General features: G+C 55.4%; 2 protein-coding genes across 2 annotated transcripts in view; one reads left to right on the forward strand and one right to left on the reverse strand.

Moving 5' to 3' along the window:
• Positions 1-20,391, reverse strand: part of LOC132229156 (keratin-associated protein 27-1) — a 350,231-nt gene that overhangs the window by 12,911 nt on the left and 316,929 nt on the right. The gene's annotated exons all lie outside the window — the stretch shown is intronic.
• MAP3K7CL (MAP3K7 C-terminal like) overlaps positions 4,957-20,391 on the forward strand; it is a 32,500-nt gene continuing 17,065 nt past the window's right edge. The window contains exons 1-3 of the mRNA XM_059685903.1: positions 4,957-5,191; positions 7,049-7,157; positions 16,007-16,065. Of these exons, the coding sequence (XP_059541886.1) occupies positions 7,088-7,157; positions 16,007-16,065 (129 nt within the window). The 5' untranslated portion in view covers positions 4,957-5,191; positions 7,049-7,087. The remainder of the gene's footprint in view (positions 5,192-7,048; positions 7,158-16,006; positions 16,066-20,391) is intronic.

A 20,391-nucleotide genomic window follows, 5' to 3' on the forward strand; every position in this document is an offset into this window, starting at 1 on the left:
TACAAAAACAACTTTATTGGAGCCCATCCATCCATGTATACAGTGTATATTGCTGTGTTTAACAATAGAAATAGCAGAGATGAGTAATTGTGAGGGAGGCTTATGGCCTGGAAAGCCTAAAATATTACAGAAAAGTTTGCTGACCCATCTTCCTGATGGACAGACTGAGGCTCAGAGGGTTGACGTGTCTGGTCTAACTTGTACAGTATTTAGAAGCAGAATCATAGTTCAAACCTAGGTTTTCTAACATGTCGAATGCCCTTGGGTATGGTTTCTCCTATATTTTTGCCCCTGTGAAAGAATGATCCTGTATAATAAAGAGCTAGTATGCAAATGGTCGTCACGCTGTCACACTGTCATGCCAGGGCCGGGGGACCTGAGGCCCCACCCCCTACCCCAGCGTTGGGCTGGGGGACCTGAGGCTGTGCCCCCCCGCCCTGTGGGGCTTGACGGGGGTGGGGCCGGCCGGGTCTGGGTCTCGCGCAATTTCGAGGAGTGTGTGGGTGGGCGGGGACTTGACTCTGGGTCCTGTGGTGCACCCCAGGAGGGAGATTTTCATGTACATTTTACTAATTTTCTTTCATCTCTGACACTTCTATTATCAAGAAAGGGCAAATAGCAATATTAAAATATTTCCTCTAATTAATTCCCTTTTAATGTGCACGAATTTTGTGCACCAGGCCACTAGTGTTACTTATAAAGTACTTATTGTCTTCCCTGTTATTGTAAGTACTTTCCTTGTATTAAATCATTTAAGCTCCATGTTCAGACTAGGGTGAGGCAGGAGCTGGTAAACAGGGGCCTGAGGCTGAATCTAGGCAGCTGTTCATTTTTGTAAATAAAATTTTGCCCTGGCTGGTATTTTTCAGTGGATAGAGCGTTGGCCTGCGGACCAAAGGGTCCCAGGTTTGATTCCGGTCAAGGGCACGGACCTCGGTTGCAGGCTCCTCCCTGGGCTCTAGTCGGGGCTCGAGCAGGAGGCAACCAATCGATGTGTTTCTCTCACGTCGATGTTTCTCTTTCCATCTCTCTTCCACTTTCCCTAAAAATCAATGGAAAAATATCCTCGGGCGAGGATTATCAATAAATAAGTAAATTTTTGTTGGGACACACCACGCCCACTTGCTTCCTGTCTTTGTAAATAAAGTTTGAGCCCACCCATTCAAAGGCGTCTGCTCTGTGGCTCCCAGGAGGGCAGCGACGAGCAGTTCCCACAGAGCCCCTAGCAGCCTGGGAAGTGTGAGCACACGTTGTCTGGCCCTTTACAGAGAAGGGCCTGGAGGTGCTGGGACTGCTGATCATTTCACCATCATGAAATAGTTCTTTTTTGGAGACAGCCGGCTGCGCAGGTCACAGAGCCTGGGAGCGAACTGTGAGGACTGGAGAAAACGTCTGTAGACCCTTCTCCAAACGCTGCGTCGACAGCAGCGTGTCCCGTGCCGATGCGCAAGCCCCGGGCCTGCCCCGCTCTGGGGCGTCACTGCCTGGCAGGGCCTGGGCGCAGGCAAAGGCACGAAGCCAGGACGGAGGCGGATGTGGGGAAGGCCAGCCTGGAACACACTACGTCCTCCCAAAGCGTTGGCTGAATGGATGAGATCACGTTGGTTGAGGCCACAGGCGTACCAGGAGCTGCTGTGGGTCTGCTCGGCCGTCACTCGGAAGCTCAGCCTCTGAAAAGCTCCTCCGATCCTATGAGACATCACTTTCTGCGTCACAGCAAACACTTACGGCCGAAAAGGACACCGCACAGCTGCCTCCCGGAGTCCTCTGGCCGCGTGTTCACAGTTCGATGCGCACAAGACCCTCTGGGCTGAGTTACTGTCGTTTTATTGAATTCCCAAAATGCCATGAGGTTATTTTTGGTTCTGGTTCTGGAAAGCGATTCCACGTGGGGTGCGATTTGTTCCTTTCCTGGCATGCTTCGCTGAAGAGCCGAGAAGACGCACGGCTGCTCCTCTGGGCACAGGGTGGGGGAGGGAACATTCATTCGTCTGTGAAAGCCTTGAATTTATACGATCGGACTCGGGCAGAGCTCACTGGGCCCATGCAGAGGATCCTTTTTGTTTCTTGTCAAATCGTCCTTGGGTGACGCCTGCCCCTTGGGGGCTCTTCGCCTGCTGGGCCTCCGGTGCTGTCTCTGAGGCCAGGAGGCTGCAGGGGGACAAGCCGTGCCCGGGCCAGTCCTGGTCCTTCCCCGAGTGGTCTCTGGGTGAACTCTAGGCGGAACCTGCCAGGCACCCCGACAGTGTGGGCAGGTGACCTTTCCCACTGGTCCCTGTGCAGCTGCCCCTCTCACTCTGGGCGGCTCCCCGGGGGCCTCGGCTAGGCCAGATGTCAACCCTCCAAGCCTCAGTCTCTCCATCAGGAAGATGGGCCAGGGCGGAGGAGGAAGGGCTACTCATCCCAGGCCTTCCTGTTCCAAGGGACCAGTTTCATGGAACCCAGATGCTCCAGTCACTGACTGCCACGGCCATGGCAATGGCGACGGCGACGGCGATGGCGATGACCCAGGCCCAGGAGCCGTGCAGATGTGGTGTCTGCTTCCCCTCAGCACGTGTAAGATGCACGTCTTTGACTCCCTCTGGGTCCATCATGAAGACGCTGGTGCCAGGCGAGCCTGGATGCGAGGCCATTGGAGAAGGTCGCACCTTCGTCTGCTGCAAGCCAAGAGCTGAGAGCCAGGCTTTTTTTTTTTTTTTTTTTTAATTTGTTTTTATTGGTTTCACAGAGGAACGGAGAGGGAGAGAGAGAAACATCAATGATGAGAGAGAATCATGGATCGGCTGCCTCTTGCACGCCCCCCACTGGGGACAGAGCCAGCACCCCAGGCCTGTGCCCTGACCAGGAATCGAACCGTCACCTCCTGGTTCCTAGGTCGACACTGAGCCACACCGGGTGGGCCAGGCTTGTTGTTAATGAAACGATTCCGTTCACACAGACGGCATCTGGTTGGTGGAAACAGCGTGAGCTGTGACCTAATTGTCTGAGTCTCAGTTTGCTCCTGAGGACGGACAGGGATTATCTTATCGGATCTTGGGGAAATGAGGGAGAGACAGTGAATGAGATGCTTCTGATAAGTTATAATGTGTTATGCAAGGCGACGTGAACTGTCAAATAAAACCACGACAGTGATAATTCCTGGGAAGATTTGCAGTGCGCACCGCAGATAGGCTTCCCTGTGAATGCTCTCAGGACCCGAATCGACGCTGCCTGCAGGTGCAGCACGAAGTTAGCCTCCATGCACCAGGTCAGGGAGACCCGCTAAGGCCTCTCACCCCTTGATTGAACCTGTGTGAGCATGTTGAGGCGCACAGGTTAAAAAATGAGTGGAAATCAGTTTTCATGCATTCCCTACCCCGTAATGTCGCCCACTAAGAACGCCTTGCATTCGTGCGGTGCACGTGTTACAATGAGCCGATGCCGGTTCGTCGCTGTTAACTGAATCCCGTAGTTTACATCCCATGGGTTTCGGCAAATATGTAGTGACATGTGCCCCTCCTTGTAGCAGCACACGGATCACGGCCCTGAAACACCCCGCACGCCACCTACTCGTCCCTCCGTCCCTCTCCCTGGACTCCTCGCAGCCACTGAGCTGCTCCTGTCTTCCTAGTTTTTCCAGAATGTTCTACAGCTGGGATCTTATCCCTTGGCACGCCTTAAGCGTCTATAAACGCAGTTAAATTAAAAATATCGTGGCGTGTGGGGATGGATTCCGTTTGGGCGTGTGGCAGTTAACTGGTTAATAGTGTGTGGCCTTTCGATACCGGCTTCTTTCATCAGTAACATTCTCTAGAGTTTCCTCCATGTCTGCTGTGGCTGGAGAGCTCGCTTTTCACGACTGAATGATCTTCCACTGCCCGCCTGGGCCACAGCGATGCGCCCGCCAGCAGCTGAGGGCAGGACTGCCTCCAGGGCGGCTGTGGTGAGTGCAGGGCGCAGGCTCCGGGCAGGTCTGTGAGCTCCTGCGTGGCCAGCTCCTCTGGGTGAGCAGCCAGGAGCATGGCCGCTGGGTCCCGCAGTCACAGGGTTTCCTCCCAGGAAACCACGACCCGTCTCAGGGTCAGTGCCATCTGCATCCCCACCCGGGAACGGGCATTCCTGCTGCTCCACATCCCCCCAGCGGGGGGCGGTGTCGCGCTCTGGAGGTCAGCCTTCCTAACAGGTGTGCAGGCCTCCTTGTTTGTTTGTTTGTTTCTTTAAATATATTTTATGATTTTTTAGAGAAGAAGGGAGAGGGATCGAGAGTTGGAAACATCGATGAGAGAGAAACATCGATCAGCTGCCTCCTGCACGCCCCCTACTGGGGATGTGCCCGCAACCCAGGCACATGCCCTTGACCGGAATCGAACCCGGGACCCTTTACTCCGCAGGCCGGTGCTCTATCCACTGAGCCAAACCGGTGAGGGCGTTTGTTTTGTTGTTGTTTTTTAATTTGTTTTTATTGATGTCAGAGAGGAAGGGAGAGGGACAGAGAGAGAAACATCAATGATGAGAGAGAATCATGGATCGGCTGCCTCCTGCACGCTCCCCTCTGGGGATGGAGCCTGCAACCCGGGCCTGTGCCCTGACTGGGAATCGCACCGTGACCGCCTGGTTCGTAGGTCGATGCTCAACCACTGACCCACGCTGGCCAGGCTCAAATCTCACCTTGGTAACAGGGCTCCTGGCTGTTGCCATCTGAGCGTGGGCCTGTGGCCGCGAGTGGGCTGGGTGCCTGGTGCTGCCCCAGGGCGTTCCTGCCGACTGGGGTCACACTGTGTGTGCCAGTTCGCGGGCACAGCCAGGCCGGATTGGGCCACGCTGAAGACATTCCTGTCGTGTGACGCAAGCCTGCTTGTATTTTAGGTTTGCCAGGACTAATGAGTTCGAGCATTTGGCCTCTCCGCAGTCGCTGTTCATCAATGCCTCTGACAGGAGGAGGGCTGCACCCGCCCTGCTTTTTCTAGAAGCATGACCGCATCCCCGCTGTCGGGGAGGCGAGGGCAGGAGGGGTGGCAGCGGGAGCGGAACAGGAGGCCCGGGGGACACGGGTCTGGGACAGCAGGTAGCGGAGCCGCGGGCAGCTGTCGCTGCTGCTCAGACCGCCAGTGGCCGCGGCAGGTGCAGGGCTCGGAGTCTCTGTGCACAAAGGCGCCGGGCGGCCAGCAGCGCTGCCCTGGATTACACGAGGGCACACACCCCGCCGAGTGAGGTAAGGAACAGGTGTGCCCCCGCGCACCGGGCGGGGCACAGCCGGCTGGCCGAGCTCTGCCGGCCGAGGTGGGATGGGAAGGCATCTGCTCTCGGCCCCTGGTCCACACCGCGTCCCCGACTTGGCCGCCGCCACCCTGGAGGCACAGATGTCTCCGTCGTGCGGGGAGAAGGCCTGTGTGTCTGTGTCCCCTCCCTTCCCATCTCTGGAAGCCACAGAGCTGGGCGGACTCCCTGGTGCAGGACGCGCAGGGAGCCCCGGCCAGGAGGGAGCCCAGCTGCGCATCCTTAGACGTGGTGATGGTGTGGCCTGCGGACCGTGACTTTTTCCTTTCAGCCACAAGGTCCGGGGGTTTTTACAGTTTGTTTTGTTAAATGTGAGACGGCCTGTTCTGCTCCCGGGAGCAGGTGGATTCCAGGCAGACCGGGCTGCACAGGAGGGGACGTCAGGGCTCAGGGGAAACGCTCCCGGGTCGAGAAACCGATTCCTGCCACCCTGTCCCCAAGTTGGGTGCTTCGTGTTCCCACCCCACCCCTTTTCTAACGAGAAGGACAGGACTTGGGTGCCCTGGGAGCCATCGCTCTCTGCAGTGTGAATCGAATGGGCCAAGTGTGATTCTAGCTTCGTGATAAGCAGTTGGTGTTTTCCCCCCAAAGCTAAACAAGGTGGAAAAAGGCCTGTTTTCTTTCCAGATTCCGGGAGAGATGGTTCCGTGTAGGTTACGTCTCACACGCACGCACATATGTATGCCTCGCTTTGGCTCTATAAATAATTGTGAAAACAAACCCAATGTTCAGGCACTATTTTTAGGTGGAGAAAAGTTATGGGAAAGACTCAGGGCCCTTCCTGTGAGAAAATGCCCTGCCGACGCGGTTCCCAGAACCCCGCGAAGGGCGCTGAACGATGATTTATATTTTGCCATTTTTGGAGACATTTTCCTTAAAACATCCTTCAGCGCTTTTTGGTTTGCTGTCTACACGGGAAGGAAAGCAGAGGGTTTAGGGGAAACATGACTGAAAACAGAGAAGTTAAATCTATGTATTTAAGGAACCACGATGTTTAGAACAACATCTTTTCCTGGTGCCAGTGAACCAAAGCGACCACACACCTCGGCGTGGATGTATTTGGGCAAATGATCTTATTGTGACAAATGTGCTTGCCCACCTGAGCCCCTCTCATCTGTGGGCTATTTTCCTGTTCGTTCATTAAATGGTAATTTCCTGGATGAGGTAGAACATCAGGAGGACGTGTGCAGGTTTTGTGTTTCGAACCCTGCAGGCGAAGACACGCAACCTCGGAGATGCTGGCAGGTTCACAGGGAGCGAGTCTGGTGTGCGACGCACAGGCTGCTCATGCGGTGCCTGCGGGGTATTTTAAAACGGCCCTGGTCACTCTTCAAAGACCCCCGATGCTGATCCTTTGCCTACATTCACACCCCACAGACCTTGGAGCGTGGGAAGCGAGCCCAGTCTAATGGCGACCGCCCCCTGCCCTAGGACTTCTCCCCTCAATCAAAAACGAGGTGCAAGACCTGGAGGGGCCAGAGCTGGGCTGGTCAGTGTGAAAGGATGCGATGAAAGTCCTGTATATGTCACTCTAGGTGTATGTCACAAAGAGCATTGTTGGGTCAGAAAGGACTTGCAATGGGGCCGGGACACTGGATGCAGCGCAGGAAGGCCGGGGACCGGGCCGTCTTTACAATAAGAAAGCGACGCTTCACCACGCGCCCCCCACCCCCCCGCCAAGGCCCACGGGTGGCAGAGACCTGGGCGTGACGATGCCCCCCCACCCCCCACCCCCACCAAGGCCCCGCGGGTGGCAGACACCTGGGCGTGACGAAGCCTCTTGTCCCCGCAGCTGGAAGACCCGGGGGACAGCCGCGGCTCCGGCGCCCACATGCTCAGCACCGCCAGGGTTCCTGCGGACCGGCCCGTGCGCATCGCCTTCAGCCTCGGCCAGGCCTCAGGTGCGCCCTCCGTCCCCTCCCGCTCCCCACGCCCCCCCCACCCCCCGCGCTTGTGCAGGGAGCCCGCTGACCTTGACCTCCTGACCTCCATCGGTCCCGGCTGGGTGGCTTCCCCATCTCTCATTCTTGGGTCATTTTGGTCCATTTTCTCTTCTTTTCTTCCTTCCCCACGTCAGCTTTCTTCTGTTAGAGAGTCATGGGCTGCACTTTCCGACCACAGCCACGCGGGTCGGTGCTCAGTCTGTTGAAAACATCGCGATCTCGGTCTCAGCTCCAGCAGCGTCCCCTGCAGCTGAGGGAGGGGTGGGGAGGCGAGGCGGGGTGAGGCACGGGCAGGTGAGGTGGCTGGTGTGTGGGCAGGTGAGGCGGGCTGGTGTGTGGGCAGGTGAGGCGGGCTGGTGTGTGGGCAGGTGAGGCGGGTGGTGTGTGGGCAGGTGAGGTGGCTGGTGTGTGGGCAGGCCAGGCGCCTTCTCCAGGTGGCAAGGTTGAGGCGAGGCCGCCTGCACAGAGCTCCCTGTCACACTCCCCTCAGGGACTCTTCACACACCTGGAATCGCACCCCCTTTGACACGGACCTGGGGTGTGGTCACAGTGGTGACACTGGGAGGCGTGTATGTCCAGTGTGTCATCTGTCGCCCTCGGGCAGTGTCGTATCCGCACGTGTCATCCGTAGGACGTCCCCCCAATGGACACACGCACTTGGAATAACTCTAAAGGCAGTGCTCATTCAAATACATTTCACTTCCAAAATTGAGGTATCAGCTGTGAAAGTGTGTGTACATGTTTGGGGACCCCTGCCATGGTGTATATGCTACGTATGTGTGCACACGCGTGTACACATGTACACACACATGACATGTAGGCCTAGGTGCAAACAGCGTGGCCACCTAGACCTGTCTTTTGAGGGCTGGGTGCTTCTCTGCCACTCCATCCACTGACCTGTCATCTCCCGTCACCCCTCTTTCCTCCCACGGTGCCTGTGGGTGACACTGTGACCAGCAATGACTGAAGAGGGACAGGCCCATCCCCAAACGATGCCGCCCCAGCAGCTGGGCCCCTGAAGTCCCTGACCCGCAGTGCCCGTCTCCAAAGCTGGCGTTTGCCCACCTTCTCCAAACAGGCGCCCGAGAGCCCCCTCAGAAGGGCCCGGCCCAGATGGAAGCCGTGCCTGCAGCCTGGCGTGTGCAGGGCCTGGCTGCTCGGGAAGAGGCTTTGCGCACAGTGGGGGCGCCCTGGGACTTCCCGGGTCAGGGGTGTGCAGGTCACGCCGGGCAGCCCTTTGGATTCCAGTGCGTGTGGCGCACCCCCCCCCCCCGAGTTCAGGGGAGCACCCAGACTGTCAGGACGTGGGCACCGAGGGGGACTGTGGGGAGCAGTTCATGGCCTTGAACTTACTGTTGAGGAGTCAGCAGAGTCCACGGGGAAAGGACTCATTTCCTAGGAGCCTCATTCAGGGCTCCTTCCCTCCGCCATGTCAGGTCTGTTTTTCTTCTTCCTCCCCCTCCCCCCACCCCCTCCTCCCCGTCTTCCTCTTCCTCCTCCTCATCCTCCTCCTCCCCCTCCTCCCCGTCTTCCTCTTCTTCATATTTCTCTGAGATGAATTGGGGTAGAGATTAAGAACATAGGGCTCTAGCCTCAGCAAGGCACGGCTTTAGACCTATTTCCATCACAATGGTTTTGATTCTGTGTAAGTCACTGCACTTGCTGAACTGCAGTGTTTGGTGAGATGTGTGAGATGGTTGGCAGCTGTGAGACTCGCGTTCGCCCTGTGCAGGCACCATGCGCTTCCCGCAGATTCCGTCTCAGCTGTCCCTGCACCGGCATCTCACCCGTTACCCGCGGTCAAGGCAGAGGCTCAGGACCAGTGGCCAGGGACAACGAGGGGCCAGCTAGCCAGCTGGGGGCTGTGGTGTCCCTGATCTGACCTTTACTTCATTTCTACGCTCCCAGATCTGCCCCAGGTGGGCGAGGCGGCAAGAGAGGGCAGGGCACGACTCTCCCTCTGCGTTTCTTGAGGCAGAGAGAGTGGGGGCCTGTGATGACAGAGCAGGTGCAGCCGCTTCTGGGAGAAACCGGGTCAGGAAGAGCAGGATGGGTTCCATGAACACTAAAACCCTCGTCCCCCGGAGCGAGGGCTGAATGGTGGGACGTGCCCGGCCATTTCCCGAGCCTCTCTGACCCAGGAGGACCATGTTGTTACACCCGTTTTACGGATGGGGACAGTGGGCTCAGGGAGGGCCAGTAACTTGCCTCAAAAGGCAGCCAACAAATAGCATTAAAAAGGGACTCGGCCCATTTGGGGGTGGGTCCCCGTCATAAAAGAGAAGCCCGGCCTGGCCAGTGTGGGTCAGTGGTTGGGTATCGACCTATGAACCAGGAGGTCACGGTTCGATTCCGGTCAAGGACACAGACCCGGGCTGTGGGCTCGATACCTGGTGTGGGGTGTGCAGGAGGCAGCCGATCCATGGTTCTCTCTCTCATCATTGATGTTTCTACCCGTCTCTCCCTCTCCCTTCCTCTTTGACATCAATAAAAACATTTAAAAAATAAAAGAGAGACACACGAATGCTCCTGAGAGCAGTGTCCCCGCTGGCTATGGGGGGTGACGGAGGAAGGTCAGTTCTGATATGTTTTTAGAGGAAGAAGAGGGGAGGTAGAGGTAAATTTCATTTGATGGTGAACGACTTCCAAGGGGCTCTTGAAGCAGGTGTTTCTGGGCAAGTATGTGCTGAGCTAAATTAGTCAAAATATTCTTGCAGAAGGATAATTGATAAGAGTCACAAAGTGATAGCAGCAATAATGGCGACCAGATGGCTGCTCCTAAGAAACGCGAAACCTGTGCTCAAACCTGACCCGGTTCCCGGTGGAGAACACCGCGGCCTGTTTGACGCTCGGCCTTGTTGGCCTGACAGTGCCAGGTCCTGGCTGAGGCCACATGACGATTAATATTAATATTAATGATCAAGAATTGGCAGTCTGCCAGGTGTCGTCCAAGTCTCTGCCTGTATCCATATCTGTATCCATATCGATAGCCCCATTTGTCCCTGTATCGATACTTTTGATTTCATGCAGCTGGAAACCTAGTGTGGAGTAAAGAATTCACATCTCTGATGCTTAGTGAGCAGGAAACCGAGATGGAAAAGAGCCTTTGATGTGTTTCAAAGCGACGTGATGCTCTCATGAGAAGCCAGGCACCCAGACCTTTAAAGAAAGTTGTTTGATATATTATTAACGTGGGTTGGCAGCCTTATAGCACTTACTTTATTTCTATAAATAAAACATTAATCTCAATTTGGATTTAAAATGAAAGTGCCCGCAGTCCTTTTGCGCATCAGTTAAATTGGGGGCAATGTTTCATATAGAAAGTGTTTGCTTTGGTAGGAGAGTAACAGGGAGACCGTTCTACGTTGAGATTTAAATGAAGAGAGTTCACCCCAGGCCCAGGGCGATGTCCCTTCACTGGCCTGGAGCCCAGGAGGCAGGGCTCTCTGTTCTCTGTGATTCGGAGGAGGAACGAGGGCCGCATACACACACACACACACACACACACACACCCCACTACCCCTTTGTCCGACTTGTGGTGACAGAATGGAAGCTAAGCTTGACCATATTAAGCATTCATTGTTATTGTTATTATTACTGGTTATTTCCTAGGCCCCCGGCTGTGGGATAAATGATGGATGTCTGACCCCTTTACTGGCATCTAGTTCCCGGGACAGGGAGTATCGCGCCCATTTAGCAGAAGGGAAAACTGTGTCTCAAAGAGCTCACGCTGATACTCCACGTTCACCACCTGAAGAGCCGACGATCTCCCGTGTAGGCCTGTCCACTGTATGTTGCACTGACCCGCTGTGCCCTCAGCGGTCAAGGCCTTCAGAGGCGAACGTCCCCAGGAACGTGTGTGCGTGAGCCTGGGCGCGTCGCCACGGCCCTCACCCGCTGGCCTGTGAGTGTGTGTGTCCCTGAAGGACGGTCTCCGGCCACCAGCTCGGGCCAAACTGCCCACAGGACCAGCTGCAGGGTCTGGGGGCCGTGCAGTCCTGCGGGCTCCTGGTCGGAGATGGTGAGGAGTTGCAGACGCTGTGGGTGGAGCATGCCACCTGCCTGGGCCCACCTGGCCCAAGGGCCCCGTGGACTGAGCTGGCGGGAGACCCCGGGGCGGCTGCCCCCGCGGGACGTTCAGACAGATGGGACGGAGTCTGAGCAGGTGGCCCTCAGGCTCCTGGCTGGGATGGGAAGGAGGTGGGCTGTGCCCCGAGCTGGCTCCCCCGGGCTCTCCTCTGTGTGGACTGGGTCTCCTGGCCCAGCCCCCGATTGTGCCTGGGATGGGGACCCCGGTGGGGGGAGTCCGGCCGGGATGCCGTCCAGAACAGGGGCTCAGAGCAGGTGTGCACACCTGGCCTGGTTTTCACGCAGTTTTCACCTCTCGGATGGAAAACAGGAAATAGGAGAACCAAGATGGCGGCATAGGTTAACGCCGGAGTTTGCTGCTTTGAACAACTACTTCAAAAGTGAAACCAAAAAACGGAAGGGACATCACCCAGAACCACAGGAACGCTGGCTGAGTGGAAGTCCTACAACTAGGAGGAAAGAGAAACGCACACGGACACTCAGAGGAGGCGCAGTGCTGAAGTCAAATTCTGAGGCGCGGAGTGCGCGGAGCGGGCTGGCAGCGGAGGGCATGGTTGTTGTTTTCAATCGGGAGGGAGTCGCAGACTCTGAGCACCAGATCCGGGTGAGTCTTTAGGGACCCAGACTCAAACGGGAGAAGCGGGACTGTCTGGCTTCGGTCAGAGCGAGTGCAGCTTTCTCTCCGAGCTTTCCAGCGGGTGCTGGGACTCAGAGAGGCAGAGCCCCTGGGGACAGGACTGAGAGCCGCCATAACTGCTCTCTCCGGCCCACCCTGTTGATCCTGTGCGACCCACCCCGCCCAAGCCCTGCACAGAGGCATTTACCGGATAGCCTCAGGCAAAGGCTAGATTAGCACCTCCCTAGAGGACAGAAGTTCTCTCACTATTGTCACAGCTGATTCTCATAGCCACTTGGCCTGGAGGTCAAACCCTCCCTGGAATTAGCTACAACAATCAAGATTTAACTATAAGACTGCGAACAAAGACCACTATGGGGTGCACCAAGGAAGCATAACAAAATGCGGAGACAAAGAAACAGGACAAAATTGTCAAAGGAAGATATAGAGTTCAGAACCACACTTTTAAGGTCTCTCAAGAACTGTTTAGAAGCTACCGATAAACTTAATGAGATCTACACGAAAACTAATAAGACCCTCGATCTTATATTGGGGAACCAACTAGAAATTAAGCATACACGGACTGAAATAACGAATATTATACAGACGCCCGACAGCAGACCAGAGGAGCGCAAGAATCAAGTCAATGATTTGAAATGCGAGGAAGCAAAAAACATCCAACCGGAAAAGCAAAATGAAAAAAGAATCCAAAAATGCGAGGATAGTGTAAGGGGCCTCTGGGACAGCTTCAAGCGTACCAACATCAGAATTATAGGGGTGCCAGAAGATGAGAGAGAGCAAGATATTGAAAACCTATTTGAAGAAATAATGACAGAAAACTTCCCCCACCTGGTGAAAGAAATGGACTTACAGGTCCAAGAAGCGCGGAGAACCCCAAACAAAAGGAATCCAAAGAGGACCACACCAAGACACATCATAATTAAAATGCCAAGAGCAAAAGATAAAGAGAGAATCTTAAAAACAGCAAGAGAAAGAAACTCAGTTACCTACAAGGGAATACCCATACGACTGTCAGCTGATTTCTCAACAGAAACTTTGCAGGCCAGAAGGGGATGGCAAGAAATATTCAAAGTGATGAATACCAAGAACCTACAACCAAGATTACTTTATCCAGCAAAGCTATCATTCAGAATTGAAGGTCAGATAAAGAGCTTCACAGATAAGGAAAAGCTAAAGGAGTTCATCACCACCAAACCAGGATTATATGAAATGCTGAAAGGTATCCTTTAAGAAGAGGAAGAGGAAGAAAAAGGTAAAGATACAAATTATGAACAACAAATATGCATCTATCAACAAGTGAATCTAAGAATCAAGTGAATAAATAATCTGATGAACAGAATGAACTGTTGATTATAATAGAATCAGGGACATAGAAAGGGAATGGACTGACTATTCTTGGGGGGGAAAGGGGTGTGGGAGATGTGGGAAGAGACTGGACAAAAATCGTGCACCTATGGATGAGGACAGTGGGTGGGGAGTGAGGGCGGAGGGTGGGGCGGGAACTGGGAGGAGGGGAGTTATGGGGGGAAAAAAAAAAAGAGGAACAAATGTAATAATCTGAACAATAAAGATTTAATTAAAAAAAAAGGAAAAAAAAAGTTAAACTAAAAGACAAAAAAAAAAAAAAGAAAACAGGAAATAAGGACACAGCAGCGAGGACTTCTTAGTGTTTGTTTTTATCTACAAAGTACGTTTATCCAACAAATGGACTCGCTTCTGGCCCAGGGTCACGCTTGTCTTGTGAATCGAGTGTTAAGTGTTCTCTCTGTCACGAGGGTGCCGGTGACACGATTCCAGGGTTTGGGGAAAACTGCTGGGGCTCGAGACGGCCAGCGTGTGTGCCGCGGGGGTCATGGGCCAGAGGGGAGGCAGGCGGGGGCGCGGCGAGAGCCCGGCGGGACACCCCCTGCCTCTGCACCAGGGGACGGTCCAGCCACTGCGGGGCAGACCCCAGGTCCCACTTCCTCGGTTCAGGGAGCGACGCAGCGAACGGCGGTCTAAGGGACAGAACAGCCGTCCCGGGCACAGGGCGGAGGGTGCCGCGGAGGTGCAACCAGCGAGCTCTCTTTTAAGTGCCTGGACTAGTCCATCGCGTCTGCCCAAGGGCAGTGGACATCCGCTGGGAAACGCTCCTCTTTAGTCTCTCCTTCGGGGTTCACCCTCAGCAGTTTCCTGGGCCCTGGGAGTCCCGCCAGCCCCCGGCACCCTCTCGCAAAGGAAGCCTGGGACTGTTTCCCCGACACGTGACACTGTGATAAGGCGACTGGCCCATGTAGCCTAGAGCCCGGCGCGGCATCCAGTCAATATTAGGCAAATACGTAAATTTTTTTAAAAAATATGTTTTTATTGATTTCAGAGAGGAAGGGAGAGGGAGAGAGAAACATCCATGCTGAGAATCAGGTAAATAAATAAGCGTTAATCAAATACACTTGCCTCCGATTTTGCTAAACAAACCCGGGAGCTGCTTTTCTTTTTTTTAAAAAAAGGGAAGTTGGCGGGGGTGGCGGAGGCTCCGATGGCTACTGTACGGGCCACCTTGGCTTCGGGCGTCGCAGCCGGGCTCGCGGCTCTCAGGAGCCGGTCCAGCGCCGCCGGCCAAGGTCCCCGAGCTCAGCCAAGTGTCCGCGCAGCTGTGTCCCCGGGGCTGAGTCATCTCCCTCCTCCCTGCCGCCCGGCCTGTGACTCATCGTTCCGCTTTTAGCAGATTTGCCTATTTTTAAAACCAGTTGGAGAAGACGGCCACTGTTTGAGAGTAAACAGGCCACACATCACCGCGGGCGCAGCGGGCGGCTCCAGGCCCTGGCGCTGCCGGCGGCCCGGGTGCCAAGGCAGCAGATGGCCCGGGAGGCACCCGGCTGGCTCGCCTCCTCACATCTGTCTTGGGTTTTCTCGTTGCCGCGGCCACTTCCTGCTTGGATTAATCCGACTGGATGCACTTTTGAAACTAAAGTCTGACGTTTATTCTGCTTGTAAATTACCAATTCTGTATTTATTTCTCCGTCAACTAATCAGGCTTCCCTAGCAGCCCGAGGCTGAGCCTCTACTTGCTGCGAGCTCGTCAGTGTGGTCACGCAGACGTGCCCTGCGCTGAGACTGAACCAGGATGTAGATTTCTGTTAGGGCCTTCGCCGATTCTGAGGCACACTGGGAATTTGCTATTTTCTTGGCTATAAAAGTGAATTCTTTTTCCCCCAAAATGTTTGTTTTTACTGATTTTTCTGTAGTTTTAGAACAGCGGTTCTCAACCTTCTGGCCCTTCAAATACAGTTCCTCATGTTGTGGCCCAACCATAAAATCATTCTCGTTGCTACTTCATAACTGTCATGTTGCTACTGTCATGAATTGTAATGTAAATATCTGATCTGCAGGATGGTCTTAGGCGGCCCCTGTGAGAGGGTCGTTCGACCGCCAAAGGGGTCGCGACCCACAGGTTGAGACCGCTGTTTTAGAGAGAGAAGGAGAGGGAGAGAGAGATAAAACATTGATGAAAGAGAATCGTTGGTCGGCTGCCTCCTGCACGCCCCACCCTGGGGATGGAGCCCACAACCCTGGTGTGAACCCTGCCCGGGAATCGAACCGTGACCTCCTGGTTCACAGGTGGAGGCTCCACCACTGAGCCACGCCGGCCGGGCTGTTCTTTTTCGTTAATCCTCATCAGAGGGTACTTTTCCAGTTAATTTTTTAGAGAGAGGGTGAAAGGGAGGGAGGAGCGGGGAGAGAGAAAAACATTGATATGAGAGAGACACATTGATTGGTGGATTCCCAGGGCCCGGCATCAGACCTGCAACCCAGGTAGGTGTGCTGGACCGGGAAGCAGCCCTCCACCCCTCTGGCTGACACTCTAACCACTGAGCCACCAGCCGGGGCAGAGCCCCTCTTCACTGGGGAACAACCAGAGGCGTTTGCAAAACGCTGGTGTCGGCCCCGTGGCCGGATCCTTCTGTGTGTTTTGACCGTGAGTGCTGCTGTCCTCTGCGTCCTGTCCGTCTCCAATGAGGGAGCGACTCGTGGGGTATTGGTGCCGATGGCTCAGCCGCCGGGAGAGGAAGGGTCCGGAGTGAAAGTCTGATTTTCCTTCCAGATGGCGCCCCCCCGGAGGACCCCTCGCAGCTCTTCCCGGAACTAGACCAGCAGCTGCAGGTGAGGGCGCTCCCGCATCCCCCTTCCTTCTCGGCTTCAGCACAGAGCTGGGCAGTGGCCTGGGAGGCGGACAGAGGGCCAGGCCCAGGTGCACGGCCTGCCTGTGACCCTCAGCACCAGCCGGTCGGACGCGCAAGGGGGCGGCTCCTGTGCTGGGGGGAGAGGAGGGGCCCTGGGCCGGGAACGCCGTCCACCCCCCTCTGTCTGGGCCGCGCAGCGTCCACCCCCCTCTGGGCTGCACAGCGTCCACCCCTCTCTGTCTGGGCTGGGAACGCCGTCCACCCCCCTCTGTCTGGGCCGCGCAGCGTCCACCCCCCTCTGGCTGGGCTGGTGACTTTAGTAAATGATGGTGCAGGGGCGGCGACCTCAGCATCCTCGTCCTCGCTCCGCCCTCCCGCCTCCCGGGTCTCTGACGGCTTCCAATGGATTAGAACATCGTTACTCAGTGAAGCTTAGACCCCTGTCTGGTGTGACCGTGAGGACGATGTGATCACAGTCGGAGGATCCGTTGGAGACGCCCAGTTCAATGCGCCGAGGGGTTGGAAAGGCGCTGACTTAGGGCCCTTTGCTTCTCTCTAGACCAGCGGTTCTCAACCTGTGGGCGCGACCCTTTGGGGGTCAAATGACCCTTTCACAGAGGTCGCCTAAGACCATCGGAAAACACATCTATAATTACATACTGTTTTTGTGATCAATCACTATGCTTTTTTTTTTTAATATATTTTATTGATTTTTTACAGAGAGGAAGGGAGAGAGATAGAGAGTTAGAAACATCGATGAGAGAGAAACATCGATCAGCCGCCTCCTGCACATCTCCTACTGGGGATGTGCCCGCAACCCAGGTACATGCCCTTGACCGGAATCGAACCTGGGACCTTTCAGTCCGCAGGCCGACGCTCTATCCACTGAGCCAAACCGGTTTTGGCAATCACTATGCTTTAATGATGTTCAATTTGTCACAATGAAGTTGGGGGTCACCACAGCATGAGGAACTGTATTAAAGGGCCGCGGCCTCGGGAAGGTTGAGAACCGCTGTTCTAGACGCTAGGGAGTGACTCCAGGCAAACTCGGCTCTGGGATGAGGTTTGGCCTAGAAAGCCTGGACCCTGGACACAGGTCATAGGTGATTACACACGTCACTGCACAGGTCGCAGGTCATTGCACAGGTCGCAGGTCACTGAACAGGTCGCAAGTCATTGCACAGGTCGCAGGTCATTGCACAGGTCGCAGGTCATTACACAGGTCACAGGTCATTGCACAGGTCGAGGTCATTACATGGGATGCAGGTCATTACACAGGTCACAGGTCATTGCACAGGTCGAGGTCATTGCACAGGTCGCAGGTCATTGCACAGGTCGCAGGTCATTGCACAGGTCGCAGGTCATTACACAGGTCACAGGTCATTGCACAGGTCGAGGTCATTACATGGGATGCAGGTCATTGCACAGGTCACAGGTCATCGCACAGGTCGAGGTCATCGCACAGGTCGAGGTCATTGCACAGGTCGCAGGTCATTACACAGGTCACAGGTCATTGCACAGGTCGAGGTCATTACATGGGATGCAGGTCATTACACAGGTCACAGGTCATTGCACAGGTCGAGGTCATTGCACAGGTCGCAGGTCATTGCACAGGTCGCAGGTCATTGCACAGGTCACAGGTCATTGCACAGGTCGAGGTCATTGCACAGGTCGCAGGTCATTGCACAGGTCGCAGGTCATTGCACAGGTCGCAGGTCATTACACAGGCCACAGGTCATTGCACAGGTCGAGGTCATTACATGGGATGCAGGTCATTGCACAGGTCACTACGAGGCTGCCCAGGCTCACACCCGCACGTGCACAGTCACCACGTACTTTTCCCTAAACGTTGCGTCTGGAAGCCCTTGGAGGGGCTGCAACCTCCAGTTCCCAGCAGACCCGGCGTCTCCTCGCACCCAGCGCCATCCCCACTGTGGCTGGCCTGGTCCCTGGAGGCACTGGAGTTGGGGACCCATCGCCCTCGGCAGCAGGAAGACAAGGGTGGCCCCGTGTCACACGCTGGTGTCCCCTTTCTCGGCCGTTCTCCCCTCGGAGCCTGTGCCCCGAGCTGGGAACCTGGACGCTGGCGGTGCCTGCGGGGCCCCTGGGGGTGTCGCATCTCCCGCCCAGCCCCGCACGGTCTCTGCCCGGCAGGAAGTGCTCAGCAGGGCCCTGTCGGGGGTAGAGACGCCGCAGGGCGCCCAGGACGTGGGGGTCACCCCAGGGGTCGCACACTGGCTGTCGGAAGACTTCTCTGTCCCTGCACCCAGCGCCCGCCTCCCTCTCCTCCTCGTCCCCGGCGGGATCTGCTGCCCCCGCTGCTTCCTGGTGTCCACACATCCCCCCTTCCTCTCTTTTCACCGGCTCCGTCTGCGTTTCCGTCCACGTGCTCACACGGCACACGCTCCTGCTGGGCCTCGGGCTGTGTCAGCTGCTGGTGGTCTGGCTGGGGCTGCACGATTATCACCATCTACTGGTCCCGTCACCGTCTTTTCTGCTTTATTTCACCGTCATCCAAAGCTATTTTATTGGCCGGCTGGTGTTTCTCAGTGGTTAGAGCATTGGCCCCTGGACCAGGGGGTTGTGGGTTCAATTCCTGGTCAAGGGCAGGTACCTGGGTTGCAGGTTCGATCTCCAGCCCCGGGCGGGGGGGGCGGGGGGGGGGGGAACCAGTCGTGTCGCTCTCACGTTGATGCTCTCTCTCTCTCTCTCTCCCCCTCCTCCTTCCCTTCCACTCTCTCTAAAAATCAATGGAGAAATATCCTTGGGTGAGGATTAACCAAAGAAATGTAAAAAGAAACAGGAATGATGCCAGCCCTGGCGCCCGAATGCCCTCAGCTTTGGTGCCACTTGTACAGGAGCTGCCGGGCAAGGGTGTTCCCCGCCCACGCTCCCGTGTGAGCCTTGCCACAGCCGTGTAGCCGACTGGTATGTCCGCTGGGAAGGGGGAGGTCCCATTTTGGTCTAAATGCAGTCGCCAATCCAGACAGCGATTCTGCTGTAGGTAGCCTCCCTTCCTGTCACCTGCTGCGGAGCCTGTGGGCAGCTTACCTCACTTCGAGGGGTGGAGGACTGGTTTTGCTTCTGGTTTGCAAGGTCGTCATGGGGGGGGTCATAGAACAACCTCGCAAAATCTGCTCTGGCTTTCCGATGGCGATCACACATTCCGTGGCCACATACAAAATGCGGCTATAAAATATCTACGCAGTGGATGCTCTACCTCCAGTTTGACCCCCAGGGTTTTTCTGTCGCTTTGCCAAGAATGTGGACATGCTGGAGCATGAAATTCATGGTGCTATTTTCACAGAAGCCCAAAACAGCCCTGGGCAAGAATAGCTGTGACCCACACTGCTCTTGATGTCTCTATTAATGCAGAATGTTGGGCAAGAGAGCTTGGGGCACGGTAGGTGTTAAAATGAACATCCCTTCAAGACATTCATTTATGGGCTGTGGGCCTCAGCCCAGGGGCAGGTGGTAGGTTGGTTCTGTTTTGTGTGGATTCCTTTCCTGGAAATGGGTTTCTAAATTCTCCGTGCCTCTCAGAGGCCGCGTGTGGGCAGAGCGAGTTTAGACCATGCAGGGCCCAGCTTATGTCCACTTCTAAGAATGAATGAAACGTCTTTAGGCCCCTGTGTCCTTCCATTTGGAAAAGGTCAGGACCGACCTCCTCTCTCTTTGGAAAGATAGGACAGGAATTTAACTGGGTCAGGACCGAATTTGTCTTCAAATCTAATGACGTTGCTACGTTTTGGAGACCCCGGTATGGCCTATAGATGCTCCAAAGCTAAGCTGCAATGTGGTCTTGATTATTACCACTGGAATGAGGAATCTGTTTCTATACTCGGGCATCGAGTGGATGCTGATGGGAATCACAGGGACGGGTAGGAAGCGGGCTTGGCAATGGATTGGCTGGAATTGGAGCTCAGCTCCACACCCAGCAGTTCTGTGATCCGGGGAATGAATGCTATTCGCCCTCTCTAAGCCTCACTTCTCGGCACTGCAACGTGGAGATCATACCTCGCCCGCGTCACTGTTGTGGGGATTAGCTGTGAGAACGGCAGTGCTGGCACAGTGCTCGGCAAAATGATGGCTCAGTCCACGTTCACTCCCTTCCCTGGTGAGCTGTTTGCTGAGCGAAGCAGTGACAGAAGCACAGTTCTGTGCCAAATGCAGGAAGAGGGACATCTCTTCGGAGCTTTGAGTTGGGATAGAGTTCGGAGGCCGTCGCCTTTTAAGGGACTTGAAAACAAGGCGACTTTTTTTTAAAGCAAATTGAGCAATAGTCTCCCCCCTCCCCCACCCCCCA

This window comes from Myotis daubentonii, chromosome 3, assembly GCF_963259705.1.
Source record: "Myotis daubentonii chromosome 3, mMyoDau2.1, whole genome shotgun sequence".
Lineage (NCBI taxonomy): Eukaryota > Metazoa > Chordata > Mammalia > Chiroptera > Vespertilionidae > Myotis > Myotis daubentonii.